Source organism: Pleurodeles waltl, chromosome 4_1 (genome assembly GCF_031143425.1).
Source record: "Pleurodeles waltl isolate 20211129_DDA chromosome 4_1, aPleWal1.hap1.20221129, whole genome shotgun sequence".
Lineage (NCBI taxonomy): Eukaryota > Metazoa > Chordata > Amphibia > Caudata > Salamandridae > Pleurodeles > Pleurodeles waltl.
This window is the reverse complement of record NC_090442.1, coordinates 133,636,812-133,660,036: the sequence shown is the minus strand read 5'-3', so window position 1 is coordinate 133,660,036 and position 23,225 is coordinate 133,636,812. Positions and strand designations below refer to the sequence as shown.

Sequence of the window (23,225 nt, the reverse complement as noted above, 5' to 3'; positions counted from 1 at the left end):
GTAAGACACTACATCAGAGCCTTAGTCAAGCATTTGGCGCATGGCAAACTAGGAAAATTTGTAACCTGTGGAAGTCATCTTTTTTTGATAGTCAGCACACTAGGAAAGGTGAGTGTTGGTCTGAATATTGTTCTGGTGCTTGGCCCGCTGGCCATGACACAGATGGTACGCATAGACCCTGGGTGTGATTTAGTGCTAATACCTCAATTTTGAGAGGTGTTATACAAGGCTGCCACCTCGGTTTTGAGAGGTGTTTACCGCTTGAACCACTGGGCGTAACACAGATGGTACACTTGTCCCCTGGGTGTGATACAGGGCTGATTGCTTGGCCCCTGTGTGTGAAAAGGGGTTGATCGCTTGGCCCCTAGGTGTGATACAGGGTTGATCACTTGGACCGCTGGGCATGACACAGGTGGTACGCATGGACTTTGGGTGTGATATAGGGTCAGTACTTTAATCTTAGTTCTAGTATAAAAGGGTTTTCTCAGTGCCATCAGTTTCAACACTATTGGTGTCTGAAAGAAGTGAGAGTTGATCTTCGCTTGTACCGCTGGGTGTGACACAGATGGTACACATGAGCCCTGGGTGTGATTTAGGGTGTCATTCAGACATAAGGGAAAAGATATGGACACCATTTTTGTTTTCTTTATTGTGATTTGAAATTGATGCATTTTTTATATTGTGATACTGTTAATTTTAATGCAACTGTGTTTTGTCTTAAGTGTTGTGTTTTGTCCCAACTGTGTTTTGTCTTAAGTGTTGTGTTTTGTTGAAGACTCAATGTACTATATGAAGGCATTGCTGATTCTCACGAATTGCTATTTGATACCAAAGTAAGGCTCACTATTTTGATGCCAAATTTCATGATGCTTGAATTAACAATTGCACTTTCTCCTAGGTTGTGATACTTCATATGCACTGTTATTTGTGTTTGTTAATTGTTCATGTTGATGCATCTGTATATAACGCTGAGATCATTAGATATAACAATCCCTGTGTATATATTTCCCCATTAGCAGAATAGAAATAGTAATCTCTGTGTACATATTTCCCCACTACCAGAGTAAAACTTAAGATTCCCTAAAACCAGAAAAGCTAGATGCGTACAACTTATAATTCCCTAAAATCATAAAACGAGAATTGTAACTGCCTTTTGAATACTACCCAACTTACCATGTTGTCGCCACTAAAGCCTATGCAAACCAAGTTCCCCACTCAGGCTAAAAATCTTAACAAGTTTTGCCATGAATGGCACATACACATGCGTATTCCTGGACTAAAGAGGGAACCTTTGACACCAACGTATTTGAACACATGAGAACACACATACCGACTAAACACGCAGGGCAAAAGAAGGACAAGAGAGAGGCATTATTATAACTATGGGCCATCTTCAAGGAGGCCCAGATTGACACCACCTTCCCCACAGTCAGCAAGCAAGGCACAGCACCTCTCCTGTCATATGCAGGAATGGAGGTGCTCTCCCCGATGCCTGCTATTCCCACTTTAGGTTACACCAATCTGCCATTTGAGAAAGCTGAAGGGGGCCCACCCCGAGCTGTTAGGTCTAGGCATGACAGACTAACAGGCCAACAAGCACAGGCAATCCTGCACCACCCCAGTACAGCGCTAAAGCACCCCAAATTTCAACCCCCTGGTCCATCGCGTTCAGCCCACTGAAACTCAATGGCACTGAGAGCACGCTCTCCCACTGGTTCCGGTGAACACACGCGAGTGACAGGGAGATTCATTGCAGAACTAGACAGTGAGACAACTAACCAGGGTGAGGAAAGGGGTCCTACTCCTCTGGGATCCGCTGACGAGGGGGGAGCCCAGGGTATGCTCAGGTAGCCGAGGAAACAACAGAATGTGAGTTTGAAGGTGGATCCTGGCTATGCTGTCAAGACTGGGTCATTTGATCATCTTTTATGTCATAGGGTTTTCAAAAGCAAAAATTGCCTTGGTCTTTTTCAGAAAGCTTTTAATTGGAGATGTTCTACAGATTAGATTATGGCATGATTGATAATTTTTTAGTTTATAACAGAGTCATTGGTGTTAACCGATAGGTTTATTTACTTCTTTTAGGAGTCCCAAGTATGATAGGTGATAGTTTTTTTGCAGGGTGAATTCCACATTTTCTCAGAAGGTAAATGTTAGACAAGTTTGATGGGAAGTAAGAATATGGAAGGAAATGGGAAGATGGTTTGACCCGCTATTTGGAAAGGGACAGGAGCATTTAATGATGTCTAGATCGGCACAGATTAGATCAATACTCGTGAACTTGTACTATGTAGGCAGAAAGGAACACCAGTATACCCTGTATTTGCACTTGTCATTGTCCCAGTTTATACTGAATCTTCATAAAAAAATATATTTGCCAGACATTATTTGACTTGAGGTAACAAATTCTGACACTTGGTCAATCAAATTGAGTGGGTGGTAGTTGGTCTTTTGCAAAGTAATATTGAATCAAAATAAAAGACACCTGTTTTGTAATATTTAAAGCTGTCATACTTTGAAATGGGCCTAGATCTGCATTTGAGGCTGCCCTTGTAAAGAACTTCTATGCTACCTCCTAACTTATGTTGTCCATCTGCTCAGATAATTCTTTTTAATGGAGAAGCTAACTAGTCAGTAAAGTATTTGCAATGTACATTAAGCAAGAAATATGTGAACCCGAGTATTCAGATCATGGTCTGAAATGTGTTTGGAGATTTCAGTATAATGAGCGAAGACTGACCCAACATTTAGTGGCATGCACAGCACATTAGACAGGAACTGGGGCTCAGACTAGAAGGTGTAGGTGTGTGCATTTGAAACTGCTCAGGTTCTCTGTTTTGGTGGATTTGGATTTAGAGCCTTTGGGGTGAAGCAGTAGTGCAGGATGGTGGAAGAGTGAAGTGGGCTGGTTATAGCCACATTGATGGATTTGTTAGACGAGATGAACAGTGGGAGATATCTGGAAAATGTTTAGAGGGGCAGAGGGAAGTTCTAGAGGGTTAGATGGATCACATGACCAAGCTTATAAAAGTATTGGTATCTATAGGGATCGTAGACATAAAACAATAATTAATTGTGGGAAACGGTCTGATGAGATAATTTTGCTTTCACTTCAGAATGAAAAATTAATTAATGAAGTGAGACTCAGATGGCAAAGTTGACCGACTGCAAGGAAGAACTAACTACAGAGGAGAGGAGTAGAGGGTATAGGAGTGTAGATGATGGAAGGAAAGTGGGGAAGTGTTAGTGCAGTGGAGTTAATGAGGCAAATCTAGTAAGCAGAAAAATATAGAACGCCACGAGGTGCAAAAAATGAGCTCATCATTAAGGGATCACATTTTGAAGTGAGAGTAGTCCAAATGGTGGACATGCTACATGCAAATGTGGATTGTGTTTTGAGATGGCTACACTGCTGGGAAATCTGTTCTAGAAAGTACTTTCCCAAATGTGTGATTTGGAGTTGACAAAAATGTTTTGCAGAATGTGGTTACAGGAGCTGTGAAGGCCATCTGAATGATGATCATCTGAGATATCTGTTTTGTGAGGTGCAGCATTAGAGAGCCAGGATAAAAGAGGCTACACGTCACAGATTACTTATAAATCTCCAAGTGGTGCAGGAGTATTGTAGAAAGTCTTCTGTAGAATACATTTTTGTTGGATGTTCTGCTTTACGGGATGGCAGTTGGGACACATGCTCAAAGTCTGTACTACGAAGACTATTTGGCTAGTGCACATAGCAAATGAAGTGACAGCAGACACATATTAGATCACTTACCATCCACCATAAGCAAACATTCCTGAGTAAAATGCCAAGGGTAGTTTGTCCAGTGCCAGTGAGCTGCTGTCAAATGGATCCCGGAAATTTTCACTGTGTCCTACATAGTAAGATATTGTTTTTAGAAAAATACTCATTAGTGCATGCAGTGCCTATCAGATCATATGCTGAACATGATACAATGAATGTAGTCATGAAAATTGAGGGCTTAATTTAGATATTGGTGGACATGTTTCTCTGTCACAATGGTGACGGATATCCAGTTTGCTGAAATCTAAATCCCATAGGAAATAATGGGATTTAGATTTCAGCTGACGGAATACCCTTCATCGTTGTGACGGAGTAACCCATCCACCAATATTTAAATGAGGCCCTAAATTTTCAGTGCAGTTTGGATCAAGGAAACCATAAGCTGATCATTTATTACTACTTTATCCTCTCTTTGATCAGGCAAAGGGGAGTCATCATTAGAAGATCATTGCCATTGATATTGAACAATTGACCCAGATAATTTGAATCACAGTTATACCGCTTCTTGATATTTATCTGTAAGTCATGTTTATGTAGTATGTTCTGCTTGCACATTTTTGGATGCTGGACAGACAATGGGTTCAGAAGTGTTACACATCCACAAAGCACAAGGTACATGTGCGGAATCCCCTTTAAGTAGCCATTGTGGGTGTCATCAACCAACCATCAATGGACATCTCATATAACCTTTGGTTAAAGCTGCTCTTGTATCACAGCTGATGCTTCCAAAGCATGAGCGTCCACATGCATACACATGCATGGGACCTATTTGTAAACTAGTTTAACATCACAATAATACAGCTTGCAATTGTTATTGAGAAAGATGATCCCAAAGTAGGTGTGGTTTATCACCTGAACATGTGGCCAGCATCCCAAGGACTCTGCAGTCATGAACACTAAAGCCTACCAGGGACAACACAAAAGTATGATGCCCAAAGAAGAAGGCAATAATAATATCCCTTCAACTGAGATATATATATTTTACCCCTTGATAGTTCAGTCTGGGAGACAGGGGTTTCCCATGTCAACAACACGTAGACAACAGGGTATCTAAAAACACTATGGCCACCAGTATCACAGATTATGGGCACTAGTCAAACTTTACCTGTACGTTACATCATTGTGAGAAATTGGGTTTATGGTTGACTGGGTTGTGAGCCCTGCTCAGGCAACAGCAACAATTCCTTGCAGGGTGAACCACAAAAAGTAATTAAATTAAGCAGGGTAGCTTGGCACAAAAAGAGGTAAGATTTACCATAGAGGCAATGTGTAAAGTATTTATGCAGCACACAAACAGTAATAAAGTGAAAACACAACACACGGAAACATTGTAAACCAATTTAGAAAAACAGGAAACTTTTTAATAAATTAATTGACACCAAAACAACAAAACTCTAATTTGTAGAACCGGAGTTGGAAATGGGGCAGCCTAGGCACCCCCCAACAGAACCTCCCTCCTTCTCAGAAGGGACATGGGAACCCTTTCCTTCCCTTGAGACTTGTCTGGGTCTCCCTTGACCTCCCCCTCACTCTGCTGGGGGGAACCTCAATCTCCCTTTCTGCAGTCACCCTCAGGTACCTTTTTGAACACTCTGGTGCTGACCCAAAGGTCTGCCTCCTCAGTAAGCTTCCTGGGGTCAGCAAGCTTGCTAGCTACCAGGTGTTGGCACAGCTCTGCATGACAAGCATTGAACATGTGCTCCCTCTTAAGCGGGTTGTACAGCCAATTGAAATCATCTACCTTGCTACTCCTCATCCAACCCTTCAGTTCTTTGCTGGTATAATCTAAGAAGTCCACCCGGGACTGGGTTGGGAGTTTGTGGCTATTCATGAACCTTTGCCTGTATTTCGCAGGGTTCAGTCCAAATTTGCTAAGGAGAATGGCCTTGAGGGGGGCATATTTGCTCTGGTCCTCTACCATTAGTGTTAGGACTGTGTCCCTCCTCACCGTGAGCATGTACCTCCACAAACTACCCCCCTTGTACTCCTTTGGGACCTTGTTTACCCTCAGAGCTACTTCATAATCTGAGAACAATTTATCTACGTCATCTCCCACAACATAACTGGGCACCAGGTCTTTGGGTATGCAGATTCTCACCTCTCCAGTAGACACTGCTGATTTGCTGCCACCACTACTGCTTGACTCCACTTGCTTGGCTTTTATGTCCAGCTCCTTCAAACTCAGTTAAACAGCCATTGTAATCTTTTTCTCTTCTATCGTTAGCCTGGCCAGTTGTACCTCCAGCTTGAGCTCTCTCTTCTCCCTCCTGCCCTCCAGTGCCTCTGGGGTCAGGCCCCTGACAGACACACAGCTTCATCCTAGTCATCCTGTCATCTGCTGGGGACGAGTGGGGCCGCTCAAGGCCCTAGACTGGTTCCTCTCCCTCCCTATCCTCTGTGCTCCCTCCTCCTCATTGTCATCCATGTCCTCCTCTGCTGAAGTAGTCTGCCTCCTACTCCTCCTCAGAGGCCCTGAGAGGTACCTGGAGATCCAAGCTTGGTAGCCCTCTTATCTGCTTTTAGTCCCTTCTGATTGCAGAGTTTCAGCAGCTCAGGCCTGCTGAGGGTGTTAAAGTTGCAGGTTTCCATCTTCATGGTGCAAAAAGGAAGGTAGGCACTTACATTTAGATAAAGGGGAACAATTGCAAATTGAAAAACTAATGAAGAATTTAAAAAGGGGTCACTCTGATGTCAAATTATGTATTGGGGATTTTTGTGTAGCACAAATCAATGTATGGCATTGCACAAACAATAATCCTAATCCATACTGCTTAACACCAATGTGAGATATTGGGTTGTTGGTTGACTGGGCTGTGAGCCTTGGTCAAGCAACAGCCACAAACCCTTGCAGGGTGAAGCACAAAAAGTCACTAAATTAAGCAGTGCTTATCCCTGGGTAGCTTGGCACAAAAAGCAGTCAGGCTTAAATTACAGGCAACGTGTAAAGCATTTATGCAGCACACAAACAGTAATAAAGTAAAAACACAACAGAAGAAAAATCCCAAATTAATTTAGAACAATAGAGTAAATTTTAATAAATTTGACATCAAAACAATAAAAATCCAATCGCTAGAACCAGAGTAATGTTTTTTTTAAAGTTTAAGGTTGAAAAAGATCAAAGTGCCAACCGCGGATATCTGGTCAGGCAAGACCGGGTCAAAAGTTAAGGCTGATCGCCACAGAGCTGGGTTCAAATACAAGAAGTATATTGGCCCCTTTCAGCTTACCTCCAGACTTTGAAAAAGTTTGAAAAACAAATGGCTGAGAAGGTAGAAGGCTGCAGGAGTGTTCAAGGAGGGAGCGTTGTTGCCGGGTGTCCAAGGAGCACAGTTGAAGATTTTTACCTTCGGACTTAGTTGTTGAAATGGAAGCCCAAAATCTCCAGTGGTATGAAGCATAAGGCTATAGCCAAAGACAGGTGCACAAGGTCAGATACCTCTTTGGCAAAGAACTACTGAAAAATGTTGTGCTGTGGAGAAGAACATAGCAGGAGGGGCTGCAAAGTCAATGCTATGTTATATTGATTTGTATAGCATACTAATCACCCAAGAGGGTATCCATGCACTTGGGCATGTGTGTTTTGTGGTCCCCAGCTTCTAGTGGAACTCAACAAGTGAAGAGAAGGCTTTAATGTGTATAGGGAGGCCATTCCATGTCTTGAGTGCAATGCAAGAGAAAGAGCAACCTCCACTTTTTATTTTGTGGTTACAGGGAATCTGTGAGAGTGAGGTAGAACATAGGTGTCTGGTGGGTTGGTGTAAGGCTATAGCGCAGTTCAGGTATTGTGGTCCTGCTTTGTATGTGTGTGTGAAAAGTTTGAATTGGCTGTGCTTGTGAGTGGGGAACAAGTGAAGTTTCTTGAGGTGTGATGTAGTTGTGGTGTGGGAGGTCCACTATGAGTCTTGCAGTGGCATTAAGGATGGTGTGAAGCCTGTGTAGGAATGTTTTGGAGATTTCAGCATAGAGAGAGTTGTCGTAGTCTAGCCTGCTGGTTATGAGTGTTTGAGTGAAGGTCAGTCTGATGTTCCGAGGTGACCATTTGAAGATTTTTCACAGAATACATAGGATGTGGAAGCAGGAGGTTCACACTGCATTGACTTGAGACGTCATGTTGAGCTTGACATCCAGGATGATCCCTAGATTTCTTGCGTGGTCTGTGGGTGTTGATCCTAGCTCTGATGACCACCAGGTGGATTACTATGAAGAGATCTTGTTGCCGAAGACCAGTACTTTTGTCTTGTCAGAGTTGAGCTGCATGCAGCCGATTCACATCCAGTCTGCTATCATGGTCAAGCAGTTAGTGAAAGCGGTTCTGGTGGTGGTAGTTTTGTCCATCAGGGAGAATATGAGTTGGGTGTCTTCGTATATGAGATGATGGTGATCTCTTATGATTGGATGATGTTGGCAAATGGTGTCATGTAGATGTTGAAAATGGTGGGGCTGAGGAACGATCCCTGTGGGACTCCGCATATCAATTTCTTGTTCTCCGAACCCTTTGGATTCTTCCTGTGAAGAAGGAACAGATCCATTTGAGAGCTGATCCTTGTATGCCAATCTCGTGGATTCTACTGATGAGGGTTTTATGGGAGTCAGTATCGAAGGCTGTGGAGAGGTTAAGCAGGATGGGGTCTGCTGTTTGTCCTCCGTTCAGGATGATTTGAATGTCATCAGTTGCCACAATGAGTGTTGTTTCGGTGCTGTGGTTCTTTCTGAATCCTGATTGAGTGTTGTCTAGCAGATGGTGAAGTTCGAAGTGGGTTGTGAGTTGCTTGTTGGTGGCATTCTCAATCATTTTGGCTGGGTAGGAAAGCAAAGAGATGGGTTGGAAGTTGCTTAGTTGATTTGGGTCAGTTGTTGTCTTCTTGAGGAGGATGTTGATTTCTTCAGGTTTCCATTCATCTGGTAAAGTGGTGGACGGATGGACGTGTTGATGATGTAGGTAAGGGTGGTGCTTATTGGGAGTGTTCCGAGGTTATAGATGTGGTAGGGGCATGGGTCTGTTGGGTCCCCTGACTGGTTGGTCTGCATGATTGCTGCTGTGACGTTTCTGGGGAGGGTTGTCCATTTTGGTCAGGTGGTCATCTTGGTTGGTGGTGGGTAGGTTAGCAATGAGTTTTCTGGGGTTGGGTTGGTGTGCAAAGTTGCTGTAGATGATTGCGATTGTGCTGTGGAAGAAGTTGGATAGGTTGTTGCAGAGTTGCTGGGAGGCAGCGATGCAGTGACAGTAGCTGAGGACAAGGTGAAATCTTTGACAATCTAGAAGATTTTCTTGTAGCTGTTGGAGCTTCCTTCGATGTGGTCCAAGAGTACTTTTGTCTTGGTGTCTGGTGATAGAGCCAGAGTGCAACTTTGTAGGTAGTTCAGTCTGTGGTGTTGAGCCTAGCTTTCTATTTCCTTTCTAGTTGTTTACAGTGTGGTTTGGTGTCTAAAACATCTTCTGTGTACCAGCAGGTCTTCTTGTATAATTACTATGCTTGTTGGGTTTGATGAGTGTGAGGGAGTCCGTGTGGTTCTTGATCCAGTTATTGGAGTTTTTGATATCCATGTCAAAATTGGCTGTGGAGCTAAGTTGATCTGTGCTAAGGGCGCTAAGCCAGTCTGCTTCTATGATTTTCCTTCAGCTACAGCTTGGAATGCTGAACCTGGTAAGGGTGTTGACTTGAGGTGTGTTGATTTGGGAATGGATGATGGAGTGGTCGGTCCATATGAGTGATGGGGTGGAATAGTATTTGATGCTGTCACTTGCGGTGAAGATGGGATCCAGTCTGTGTCCTGCAGTGCATGTTGGTTCTGGGATGAGCTGGGTGAGTCCAATGTTGCTCAAGCTTTCAAGAAGTTCTGTGGAGCAGGGGTTGTTCCGGTCTTTCAGGTCAAAGCTGAGGCACTGAGGAGAATGTAGGCTCTGGTGTCTATGGTGAGCGGAGTGAAGAAGTTGGTGATGAGGTTGGTAAAGGTGGCTCATGGTCCGAATGGTCAGTAGGTGAGGGATCTGTTCAGGGTGAAGTTTTCTGAGATTTGCAGCATAAAGTACGAAGTTCCATGAATGGGGTGGTGTTCTCTGTGGATGTTGTGCATTTGATGGATTCCTTGTAGAGGAAAGCTGGTCCTCCTGGCTTCTGAGGGTGGTCGTGTTGAGTGATCCTGTAGCCCGCTCGGATTGCCAATGAGGGGGATGAGCCAGGTCTCTGTGATAAAGAGGATGTCAGATGCAACACTACTCAGAAAGCACCATATTTTGGTTGTCTATTGGCTGAATGATCATGTGTTGAGAAGCATGCATGCGAGTGGGTATTGATGTGCAGGTTTGCTGTGGCATGTGGTGAAGGGTGGAGGTGAGGATAAAGTTGGTGCTTTTGTGGCGAGCGTGTTAGGAAGGTGTGTAGGGATCATAATTAGTATTTTTGTGTGAGGTGTGGGTGTGTGGCTGCTGCAGAACCAGCACTGAGTGCAGGTGAAAGCTCCCACCGTGGTGTGACATGGGACACAGCAGCAGTTGGGTGAACGGTGCCAGGGGTCTAAAGTCTTGAGGAGTGCTGCTGAGTATCTCTGGGTGGCGATCAGACCAGGGTTCCTGGCACTGAGCATGGTCTATGTGAGGACAATGCAGATGTGCTTGCCTTTGGCAATGCGCCTGCTGAGCGTCCATGTTGCAGCTGCAATAAAGTAGGTCAGGGGAGGGGGGAGGAGTTCAGGGTGCAGTAATGTCACTTCCTATGCTGATGGAAATAAAATCTGACCACCCATGCACCTTGGGTGGATAGGCTAGCAGGTTGGTCTAGGTGTCCTAGTTCTCAAAGCACTTTTTGATAAAAAAACATTTCTAAGTCCTCAGTTTCAGATAATGGCCACCTGGGCTCCTTCAGCACAACAAAGGGCCCAGGAGTAAATGGAGACTTCGTGGGGGTTCAGGACACGCTGGGTCCAGGTGTGGGTTCAAGATGGTGGGAGCCCATTATGTCCCTATGGCTATGAACAGGAGGCCAGCAAGCTAGCCCTTGGGGTCACATTTGGTAGTCCTTGGGCAGGGGTAGATGCAGGGCTCAACAGCAGGGTGGCCTCTGAGGGTTCAAGGAAGGCTATTGACAGCAAAGCAATCCTTCTAGGTACAGCAGCAGTCTGGAAGAGAACATAGCAGGTCACAACCCAAGGGAGTCCTCAGAGGCCTTACACAGATCTAGTAAAGAACTGAAGAGTGGGTCTGAAGGTCCTATTTGTATACCCTGGTTTTCTTCCCCTAGAAAATGGGAGAAGTTTCTGGAAAGGTTCTTTGAAGTTTCTGGAATTTCCTGACTCCCCTGCCCTGGCTCCAAGCTGACTGCAGTGACAATACAGGATCGAACACAACCTATTCAGGTGCAAGTGGGGCTGTGCTCAGCTTCACCTCTCCCATCCTGTCATTTGATGGCCCATTGAGGCTCAGCTAATCCCACTATTGTTTGACTGACTGGGAGAAATTCTCAATGTCTGTCAGCTACATCCAGTCATGTGACCCAAGAAAGGCTGCAGGCACAAAAGGCTAAGGGCAGAAAAATGCCAACTTTTACAAAGTGACCTTTTCAAAATTGTAATGAAAAATCAGACTTTACAATTAAAGATGATTAATCATTACAGTTCCATAGGTATCAAACATTATATATCTAAGTCCTCTCAATCAGCTTATTGAGTATAAGACAACCCCAATGTTGTCCTACTGGAGTTCTTCACTACTAGGACATGTAAAACTTAAAAGCACATTTCCTACCTTTTAATTACATGGCACCCTGCCTTGTGTGCTACATAGGGTCTACCATAGGGGCGACTTATATGTAATAAAAGGGGACTTTAAAGCTTGGCAAGGGGGCTTAAATGCCAAGTCAACGTGGCAGTTTAACACTGCATTTAGGCTGCAGTTACAGGCCTGGGACAAGTTTTAGAATGCTACTTAGGAGGGTGGCACAAAACGTGCTGCAGACCTACTGGCAGTGTTTAATTTACAGGCCCTAGATATATGGTATACTACTCTATAAGGAAATTACAGGTAAATTAAATATGACAATTGGGTATAAACCAATTTGACCATGTTATAGGGAGAGAGAGCGTAAGCACTTTAACATTGGTTAGCAGTCCTAAGGCAAACTAAAATGAAATCTGCAAAATAATGGAGGGTAAACACAAAATATTTGAGGGTGACTTTGCAAAGAGAGCCAGGTCCAACAATCATCTGTCTATTACTAAATTTAAATCTCTTTTTTTAGGTGACAATGCATGAGGGTGGCAATGAGAAAGAGCCAACCACTGGTTATGTTGTGCACCAATATGTAAATCCTGAAGGGCTGCAAATCTGGCAAGAAGCATCACTATCTTTTTGCCACCACTGTGACCATCACTGCTGCTGCAAGACCTTCAGCCACCTCATCAGCCATTTCTGTTTCAACACCTGCAGTCACTACATTAACCGCCTCTGCTGTACTTCCTGCTTTGTCAATCACCAACCCATGTACCACTATGGCTGAAACCTGTACAAGAAGCACCCCGCTGTAAGCAGTAGAACCTCTGTAGCCACTATAGAGGTAGATGTCACATACGTAGAGGAGTATTGTGCAATAAACAAACCGTAACAAATCCATATGGGGAAGGTGGATGCAGGGGTCATTATACGGGTATAGGTATAGTATTGGGTGAGGTTGCTAAGTGTGGTGTGGGTTAGGGCTTGGTCACTGTGGAGTATGCTGTATTGCTCCTATATGTTGTTATCACCCCTGCCTCAGGTACCACCCCATCCATGGCCACTATATCGGGTCCCATCAATCAGCCTTCTGGAAGTCCCTTGAGTGACACATTTCTTAGTGTAGAAGCAAACACGGTAGAGCTAGAGGTCGGCCAGGTGGGTGAGGATGCCTCCACATGTATTACCTCTGGAGACCTCAGCCCAATGAGGCACAGTCCAAAGACTCTTAGGTAGAGGAGGAGAAGTACTGGTGCATACTCCTGAGTCAGTCCATTCTGTGAGCAAAATGGCTAGGAATTTAGAGGGCATTGTGAAGTGATTGGAGGTCTATAGGTGATCATAGCGACTTGCAGGATAACTCAGGAGACAATGCTGATACTCTAAGAGCACTGCCAGTGCATATTTGATCTGAGAGATGTGTAGCATTGAGGGACTGAGCATCAGGGCTGCAAAGTGGCAGAAGTATACACAATGGAGTCAGACAGTGTCAACAGACAATGATGAGATGCATGGCAGCAGCTGTTAGGAACTAAAGCCAATAAATCACTGATGGTCAGGTGGGCTTTCAGGACTTTATAACACAACTTGCCCATATACGTGGATAGAAAACATATGAGATATATGTTTTGCTTGGAGCCCCACTGCCTAGCCACGACTTATAGGTGAACAGCCCCATTCGCTTCCACAATAAATCTCCTACCCTTCATGTGTCTCCATGCAAGTCCCACCTATCAGGCTTTACCAGAGGTGTGCATGTACTTTGGCTGGTCAAACAATGCCCAAGAAGGCCACAAAGTGTTCATCATTCTTAACTTGTGTTGTTAGCTGATGTTATGACAGCAGTTAGCAATTAATTTTCTACATGCATAGATCATATATGCATGTAAGTTCCTTTACTTGAGTTTGTTGGGGTGTAGGTAACAGTGGGATGATGCTGATATATTTTCTAAGTGTATGATTGCTTGTTCACACATTTCTTATGAAGGCAATATTTGATATCTAGTCTATTTTGGGCTGGGTATTAAATATACTAAGTAGACTTGTCCTGTCGAAGCAACGATGTCTCTTTACCATATATGGAATCCTATAGTTTAAGAGGTTTACTGATTCTTTCAGGGAAATGAGCACAGCAAATAGGAATGTCCAGGTCCACATCATCATTGTTTATTTCATGCTGCATTTTCCTATTGCGGTAAATCATCTCTGTGGCCCTTGCTGGTGCCAATACCACATAGGTATAGTCTATCAGCTCAATGACCTAAAGAAAGCCTTCAGTTGTGTAGAACATAGCCTTGACAACATTTTATGTAGAAAGGTCTCTGGAAAATACTATTTACTGTGACACTAACCTAAGGAGCACTGTTAAGACCTCCCAACTTATCGTCTTCATAGGTTTCAAACCATTCAAAATGCCACCACCAGACTTGTCATTGACCTTCCACACCGAACCCACACCACACCGCTCCTCAGAGCTCCACTGTCTCACCATCCAGTTCAAACTTGTCACACACGTATTCAAGTCAATACACAACCTCAATCACCAATTGACCAACTTCCACCAGAAAACTTCACTCAGCATCACTCTCACACAAACCCCACATTCACAGCAATGAAATGGAAGGTTGATCATTTTCCTACCAGGCTGCCAAATATTGGGACAACCTCCTTAAACACATCAGGGCCCTCTAATCACTTTTTGAATTTTCCATGAAGCTGAAGACATGGCTTTTCGATTCATTAATTAGTTTTCTTATGGGACCATCATAACTGGCTGTACTCAGGCCCAGTCGTGTATAATCTCTTTGTTAGTTTTTTGGGGGGAGGGTATTTATATCTGTGATTGTCCGATTGTCACTGATGTTTGGTTTTAATAGTGGGCTAGGTGTGTTTTTGGTATGAATGATATGTATGGTAGTGTTCCCAGGAGCGCCTTGGAGGGGTCCGTAAGTGTAGTATATTATGAATGATGATTATTGAATACAACCAAAAATATCTATTAATAAAATAATGTTTTTTTTGTGATTATCAATTTTGTTTCTTGACGCTTGCTCTTTAAATATTGCAGGTGGGATTCCTTTTTAGGAACCATTTTTGGAAGTGTGTTGTCCTTTTCTTTCTTCAGGCTCAGTCTCATCCCATGCCTACACTCACCTACTCAGCGCAAGCAGTGCTCCTCAAATCCAACTTGTATTACTTTACATGTTGAGACCTACCTGAGGTTTGTCTAAAAATTATGCAGGGCCATGACATGCACACTGAACACTGGTGCACAGAATCCCCGGTCGTAAGGAACTTCAGCATAGCCAATAGTCTCATAGTGAAGGTGGTGGCAGTCTCAGTGCCTATAATGGAATCCACTTCAACCCCACTTGCATTCAAACTTTGTTGGATGCTCCTAATATTGAGCCAGTATTTGGAAATGCTCCTAGTGTTTAGGAATCTCCTAATGTGTCTGGGCTTTTTGTCCATCTGGGGGTGCCAGTGACTCTTGGTACTGGACTGCTCATTCCTAGATTTAGATTGAGTGATGTGTGATTTTATGAGTGTGCAAGGCAAGGTCAGATCGAATTTTTTATTATAGTGTTGACTTGCATCTGTGCATCTGTCTTGCTCCCTTTTGCTAACTAAAGGTCAGCATATTGTTAAGGAATAGACCTCTGTGGCAAAAAAGTATTTTTCTTGGTTTCCAGTTTTCCTTCTGTCAGTGTAGCTGTGAGTGTGTCAGTTTGTGTACATTTGGCCATTCATTTTAATGCATGCCACATTTGTTTCAACACATGTTATACTCATGTCAGTGTATGTCATACCCATTTTAATGAATGGTATGTTCATTTAAATGTTATGATATTCATACTAGCATATGGCATATCCACTATAATAAATGTCATACTCATGTGAAGATGGGTCATAATATATAATTTGTTTGATGCATTTCATATTATTATAGGTCTATGCTATTTCAACATATCACTTATTTAAAAATTATTTTAGTATTTGTTATATATATTTCACAGTTTTTCATATCCTTTCAACATAGGCTATATTTATTTCAATGCATGCTATACTGTCATTGTCTGTCATACTCCTTGCAATGCATCCCATATTTCAATGTTACATTCATTTTAGCTTAGATCACATCTCCTTATAATATAGTACAAGCACACGTCGTAAAAATACAGTCCCAATTGGTTCCAAAATGTTCTTCTTTATTTTCTTCATTCACTTCAGTCTCAGCCAAGCCAACACGTGTTTCATCTGGGATGTACCCCAATGACTGACTCAGGGCTTTTCAAGGCTGTAAATAATATGTAGTACATAGTACTTGAATATACATCCTACTTACATTTTCTAATCTCCCAGCGTCCCATTCCAGTGCAACCCCTTGTGTATATACATATTAATGAGGTGGAAACCTATACAAATCTGACTCTTACATATACATACATTTTCATTAATTTTATGCCATTTACTAATCACTATATTATGTAGTGATTCCCAATACCCAAAGTTATATTCCCAAATCATAAGTGAACGAGCATGCACACACAAGTGGAACACATCCCCTAATATGGGCATCTTTGTGATCTTATCCATATATACGTTTATATCACCACCATTATGTCCTAGAAATTATACCTGTCCTATGTTAATGTGCCTCCGTATGGTTTCTCCTCATGCACCTTTACTGAAAGATATCCCGCTGTTTTCGTCAGCTTGTTCTCTACAAATCAAAACCCATTATTTAGCTAAACCTATACAACCAATATCCTAAGGGTTAAATTATCGCTGTATAATTCAAAATCACCACAATTTCCCGATAAATAACCTTCCCAATAGCGCTCACCCGTTCGTCTCCCAATACTTCAGTTTCAATTGCTGTTTACTTTGTATCTGTTATCGTCACAATATTTATCTATGGGCATAATCGACATCACTTTAGTTTATAAGCACCTCCGTAAGTCAACATCCAATGTATTTTTCCCCACAATCTATCACTTGGCCCAGTTTACGTACCTTCATTTGTTGTTCGTCTCCGTTAACGCGAGTACGCTACTGAAAGTTGTATCGATATCTGTTTCCTACAGGAAACTTATGTGTCAAACTCCAAGCCCTCCTGCCTAGAAGCCTGCAGCTGGAACACCTCTCACACCTCTACTTATTAAAATTATGCCAGGGGTGTAACAGTACTTTTACGCATGGGACTTGCCTGGCAACTATCTCACACGGTGCAAACCCCGTAATCCTTGCGGGTTTGCTGTGCAGACTGGCCGTTATACTGGCTGCTGTGTATGGACTCAACATGGATGATCCTGAGTTCTATTCCATGCTCTGGACCAGGATACAAATTCTTGGCCTTTGGGCCCTCATCTGGGGAGGAGACTTTAATGCCATCCTTAAGGACCAGCTGGATAGATCTGGCATATCCAGGTGTTTGTTGAGTTGTGGCAGTGATAGCCACAACACCGTGATGGACGTGCCGCGCTACTATAATGACTCACGCAACACAGTTGTTTGTTTAAATCCGTCGACGTGGTCGGAGCGGGCCTGGCACGTCTTCGCTCGAGCAGCACGGGTCCCCGTCTGCTTGTGGCGAGCGTGTCCCTGCCTCCCGACCACGCCTCTCTTTATTTATAGCTCTGGGCCGGAGGCCACGGAGCAAACCACTTCGCATACAAACTGGAGGGGGAATCCATCCGGAAACTTCTGGGGATTCCACCACGTCACTACGCAGAAAGAACTTCCCCCACACTCCAGCAAGGTGTCGGATGGTCGGTTACATCACCAACCAGCGACACCACATTCCTCCCCAAAATATGAAAAACAACAAAAAACGTAAACAACTGTTCACTAGTCACACAGGTGATCACGCAGCAGAACAGAAGGGCATGGATTCTTACTCAAGTTATATCAGGCAGACCCTGAGCGATGAGACGGCACATCCTGACTCACATCCCCAGACATCTGCTCAGCCGGGACAGGACCAGGGGTCATCTTCATGTCGGTCAGTAGAACGGGAAGTCGAACTGTCCCCACCAGGTCCCAGAGACAACGGACCTACATCATCAGCATCACGGAAATTATCTTCACCAGTACCTCCGGAAGGGTAAAACCTTTTAAACAAAGAGATGTTGAGGGTCACTGTCTCATTCCCATGCCGCTACAAAAGCAGATCCATTTCGTTGCACAATTATCCATGGGACAGAGCTGAACGGTGTGCAAAACTTACTCCCCGGCAGAAATTGCTTCAGTAACACTTGATCACCCACTCGCAGATCGGACGGGACCGCTCGGCGAGCACGGCTTGCCCGCTGATTAGACACACGCCTTTTTTCCTGAACTAAGTCACTAAACACGGTAGGAGGAATCCAAGAAGAATGATGAGGAATGGCATCCATAGACGCCCTCCCAAACGCGCGGTGGGTCAGCGCTCTGTTCGTGGTGGAATGGGGTGTTTGCCGGTAATTCCTCAGGAACGAAAATATAGCATACCACCAGCTAAAGCGATCCGGATAACCTTGTTCAAAGTCCTCATGAATCTCTCTACCTCACCGTTAGCTTGTGGCAAACGCGGGGTAATACGGTGGTGACGTGTGCCCGTAATGTTAAGATACTCAGCTAGCTCTTTACTTTGGAATGTAGGCCCATTGTCTGTCTTTATCTCTGATATGAGACCATGTGTAGCCATTGCCTTCTCGAGACCAGAAATCACGATATCAGCCGTTAGGGCAGGGATGATCTTCACTTCGGGGTACTTTGAAAAATCATCGATGAGGACCATGGTGTGACGACCATCAGGCAAGCTTCCAAAATCCAAACTAGCCGATACCCAGGGCCCAACTGGGGATGGCTCAGTTTCGATCGGATTGGGCCTACTCGACTCACCAGTGGCCTGACACCATCTGCAAGACCTCACCAGACTCTCCACCTGTTCGTCCATCAGAGGAAACCACACTTTCGACCGTGGGCGGCTCTTCGTCTTAACCATCCCTTGGTGGCTGTTGTGGGCCAACTCCACCGCTCTGGGAGTGAGGGAAGAAGGAATGACCAAACGATTTCCTCTCAAAATGCACCCCTCGACATCAGTGGTGAGCTCATCCCTCACCTTGTACAGTCTCCCGATGATGCGTTGGGACTCTGTGGTCAGCAGAGGTATTTGTCCTTTAGGCGGTGCCACTGATTATTCTGCATTGCCACCAGAACTTTCTGTAAACACTTATCCCTTTTGGTAGCCTGCACAATTTCACTCATCGTCATCGTTATCGGCCGGGACCGGTCTGTGATGTAGCTAACATATTCCTCGGTCTCTTGAGCCTCCTCAATCTCCACAGCGGACGCAGCTCGGGGATGTCTCGACAAATAGTCTGCCGGATTTTCGGATCCCGGGCGGTATTCCAACTAGCACCGATAGTCTTGCAACTGTAACATCCACTTCTCAATCCTCGGCGGGGGTTTGGAAGCAGTGCCATTAAAGAGAGGGAGCAACGGCTTGTGGTCGGTAGTTACAATAAATGGGCGGCCATACACATAAATATGGAAGTGCTTGCAGCCCTAGTGCACCGCAAACGCTTCCTTTTCTATCTGCGAATAACGCTGTTCAGTTTAAGTAAGCGATCGGCTGGCATAGACAACCGGGGACCACATCCCTTCTGTGTGCTCTTGCAGCAAAACTGCCCCTAGTCCTTTTGGTCCAGCATCAACGGCGATTTTGGTACTTCGTTTTGGATCGAAATATTTCAAAATGGTGTCACTGGAAAGTGCCTCTTTGATCGTATCAAACGCGGACTGTTCAGGGATTCCCCACCTCCATGGCTCAGAGGCTTTGCTGAGGTTCCGCAGAGGCTGTGTGAGGTTAGACAAATCCTTAATAAAACGGCCGCAGTAATTTACCATTCCTAGAAAACTCCTGACTTCAGTGATATTGGTGGGAGGGGGCGCTTTTTTAATGTCATTGACTTTGGCCGGATCTGGGTCTACCCCACTCGAGGAAACCGTATAACCAAAAAACTGTATCTTGTCCCTTAGGAATTCACACTTTTCTCGATGAAGTGTGAGTCCTGACTCCTGAATACGTTGTAGGACCTTCTGGAGTCTGGAATGGTGTTCTGCGATGGTGGGCGCATGGACAAGGATGTCGCCACTGACATTGATAGTTCCAGGCAATCCAATCAATAGCTCCTGAATGACATTTTGGAACACCTCTGCTGCACTGGATACCCCAAAACTCAATCTTTTATACCTCCGGAGCCCGACATGTGTAGAGAAAGTCGTAATGTAACGGGAGTTTTTGGCCAATACCAACTGGTGGTATCTGGACCTGAGATCCAGTTTAGAGAACCACCGCGATTCGCTGAGCTCCCCCAGGATGTCGTCAATCGTCGGTGTTAGGTGGCTTTCCCGTTTGATGGCAGCATTAGGGAGGCACATGTCCACACAGATTCTCACTTCGCCAGGCTGTTTGGGTTTCCTCGCCAACACAATGGGGGAGACCCATGGAGTGGGTCCAGAGACCTTCTCAATGATTCCAGCTCTTTCCAAATTCTCCAGTTCTCTATCCACTTGGGGTCGAAGGTGGAACGCCACTCGCCGATGACAAAGAGCTACCGGTTGTACTGTAGGATCCATGTGGAGCTTGATTTCTCGGCCTCGGAGACATCCAATTCCTTTGAATACTCCTTCATATCGGGCCACCAGTTCAGTTACGGACTCTTGATGAATGCTGAATGCGAATGTCACAATCGCCAACTCTTCTGCCGCTTTACAGCCCAACAGCATTCCCGTTCCTCCCTCGGTCACGTAGACCTTCGCTGAGGTGGATTGTGATCCATGGGTGAGAGTGGTTTGGAACATGCCTCTCAAGGCCAAAGGGGTGCTTTGCCCGTATGCATACACCTTGATGTTTGTCTTGGTTAGTGCTGGAGTCGGCACCATCCGACTGTATTCCTCTACAGCCAAAAGATTTATGGACGCTCCTGTGTCCACTACAGCAACAATCTCATGTTTGCCCATCACGATCTGGCACTTTGGAAGGGGTGCTTGTCGAGGGTTAGTAGGCTTGACAGCAAATAGGGAATGGACAACGTGAATCATCGCTGCGTCATCATCCATGTCACTCCCCCGCTCCGATTTTTCTGGAGGAGCCTGTTCCAGTGCGACACTGACAGACGCACTTGCAGCTCCCTTGGACCGGCAAACCTTTGCGAAATTATTCATCTTTCCGCAGCTGGAGCATACTTTTCCTTTTGCTGGGCACTCAGATGATCTGTGTGGTATTCCCCCACAATACCCACATTGCCTCGTTCGGGCTTTATTCAGTCTTTGTCTTGGTCTGTTCAGGGGTGCCGTGACTACATTGGCCACCTCTTCCTTTATGGGTCATTGTAAGGCAGCCTCCATGTGCGATGCTCTGGCTCTCAACAGCTCCTTTGTGCGCCCCAATTGCAAAATATCCGGCAAGGACTTCCTCTAGGATGCGCTCCCGGAGTTTTAAAGATGCACACCCTTGAATCAACTGCCCTCTCACCTCTTCCGTTTCGTCATTAAATCTGCACGTGCTCGCCAACTCTCTCAGCCTTAGGTGGAATGCATCTAACGACTCTTCCATTTGTTGCCTTGCTTGTCTGAATATGAACCTTTCATAGTCAGTGTTGACCATAGGTTCAAAGTGCCTGTTGAGTGCCACTATCAGCGTTGCATGCGTTTTGGGTGCATCCTCCACCAGGTTTTTTGATATTTTATATGTCTTTCCCTCCTATGTGGATGAGCATAGCATGCTTCTGGTCATTTGCTACCTTGGTGGCCATGAAGAATAGGAGTACTCTTTCCACCCATTGTTTCCACTTTGGAGCTTGGGCAGATGGTGCTCCTTCTACAATGAATGGCTCTACTGGAGGTATTGCGGACATATTGGCTAGTTGGGCTGAGTTGGGCTTGATACTATCGTGCAGGTAATGGAAAATACTGTCAGGTAGCAGAAGTTTCTAGGCACAGCTTATGGGGACCACTCTTTTATTCCCTGTGTCCTGATGTGCCTCACTGTATTCACCACCTTTGTTTAATCTGGCTACTCCTGTTGTTGTCTCCAACACAGTGTTTGGGGTCTTTATCAGGGCTCAGGGGGGTCCTTTCTGTAGTTGTGATCTAGTTTCCAACTTAGATCACTCCAGAGAAGAACAGCAAACAGAACCGGCACTAGCACCGTGTAGTACATGGGCGCTGCTCAGTTGTTTTTTTTATTTTTTTTTATTCTGGGCCGTGCGCCCGCCGCACGAGCACCGCGTTATGCACGCGGCCGCCGCGGGGCACACCCAGGGGCGTGGGGCCGCACACCCTCGTTGCCAATTTGTTGTGTTGTGGCAGTGATAGCCACAACACCGTGATGGACGTGCCGCGCTACTATAATGACTCACGCGACACAGTTCTTTGTTTAAATCCGTCGACGTGGTCGGAGCGGGCCTGGCACGTCTTCGCTCGAGCAGCACGGGTCCCTGTCTGCTTGCGGTGAGTGTGTCCCTGCCTCCCGGCCACGCCTCTCTTTATTTATAGCTCCGGGCCGGAGGCCACGGAGCAAACCACTTCGCATACAAACTGGAGGGGGAATCCATCTGGAAACATCTGGGGATTCCACCACGTCAATACGCAGAAAGAACTTCCCCCACACTCCAGCAAGGTGTCGGATGGTCGGTTACATCACCGACCAGCGACACCCCAATGTTTACACTCTAACACTTTTAAAATGCTCCACACGATTATTCATGACAATCAATTACAGGACATCTGGAGTCACACACATACACATACACTTCAGGGAACGTGCATTTTAACATATCACAGCTCCTGGTCCCAAACAGATTTCTGGTTTGTCTGTCTCGATGTCAGGACATGGTTGCTTGGTGTCACTCATCTGCCACACATTTGATGTCACCACGTCCCAGTCTTGCTGGAGCTAGAGCTCCCTCACTCAACACGCAGGCTTTCAACAGGCAGCTGCTCTCGGGAACATTGTGGGACAAGTTGTTCCACAAGGAGATTTGCAAAGAAATTGTTGAATTCTTTGCCCACAATGCAGTCCCCTTCCACGTTATGGGAGGCTTTCAAGGTTGTCATGAGAGGCACCTGCATAGCCAAACATGCTGGGGTCCTGCGGTCCATCCGGCGGTCGCTGGCCAATCTAGAACAAGAGATTCAAACCTTAGAGACCTGCTACTTCCAATCTAAAAAACGCAATCTTCTGGCGGCCTTCAATTCTAAATTAAAAGAATTCCAGTAGGAGGCTATCTGGGAGATCCATTACCTTCAGAAGGATGCTCAGGTGCAAAGGTTTGGTGAGGGTGACCGCCTGGGGAGAACTCTGGTGAGATTACTATGCCCTTACCACGCTTCCACTTACATAGCTGAACATCTTGACTTGGACACCAACCCTGTTTCCGCCACACCAGAAATAACCCATGTGACCTCCTCTTTCTATGCATAATTATACCAAGCAACCACCTCACTCACGGATCCGGATCTCTCTGAATACTTTGACACAATACAGTTGGAGTGGCTCGATCGAGGCCATCGTGATTACGTCGACACCCCTTCACGACAGAGGAGATCATGCAGGTAATTGCAGGCCTTCCAGGCGACAAGGCACTGGGGGGCGACGTCCTCCCAACCCCCTTTTACAAAGAATACACCTCCCTTCTAGCCCTAAACCTTCTGGCCATGTATCAG

At 45.2% G+C, this 23,225-nt stretch overlaps 1 protein-coding gene across 1 annotated transcript in view; it reads right to left on the bottom strand.

The window, feature by feature from the left end:
• LOC138287454 (cystine/glutamate transporter-like) overlaps positions 1 to 23,225 on the bottom strand; it is a 335,349-nt gene that overhangs the window by 66,080 nt on the left and 246,044 nt on the right. The window contains exon 5 of the mRNA XM_069227883.1: positions 3,776 to 3,875. Within this exon, the coding sequence (XP_069083984.1) occupies positions 3,776 to 3,875 (100 nt within the window). The remainder of the gene's footprint in view (positions 1 to 3,775; positions 3,876 to 23,225) is intronic.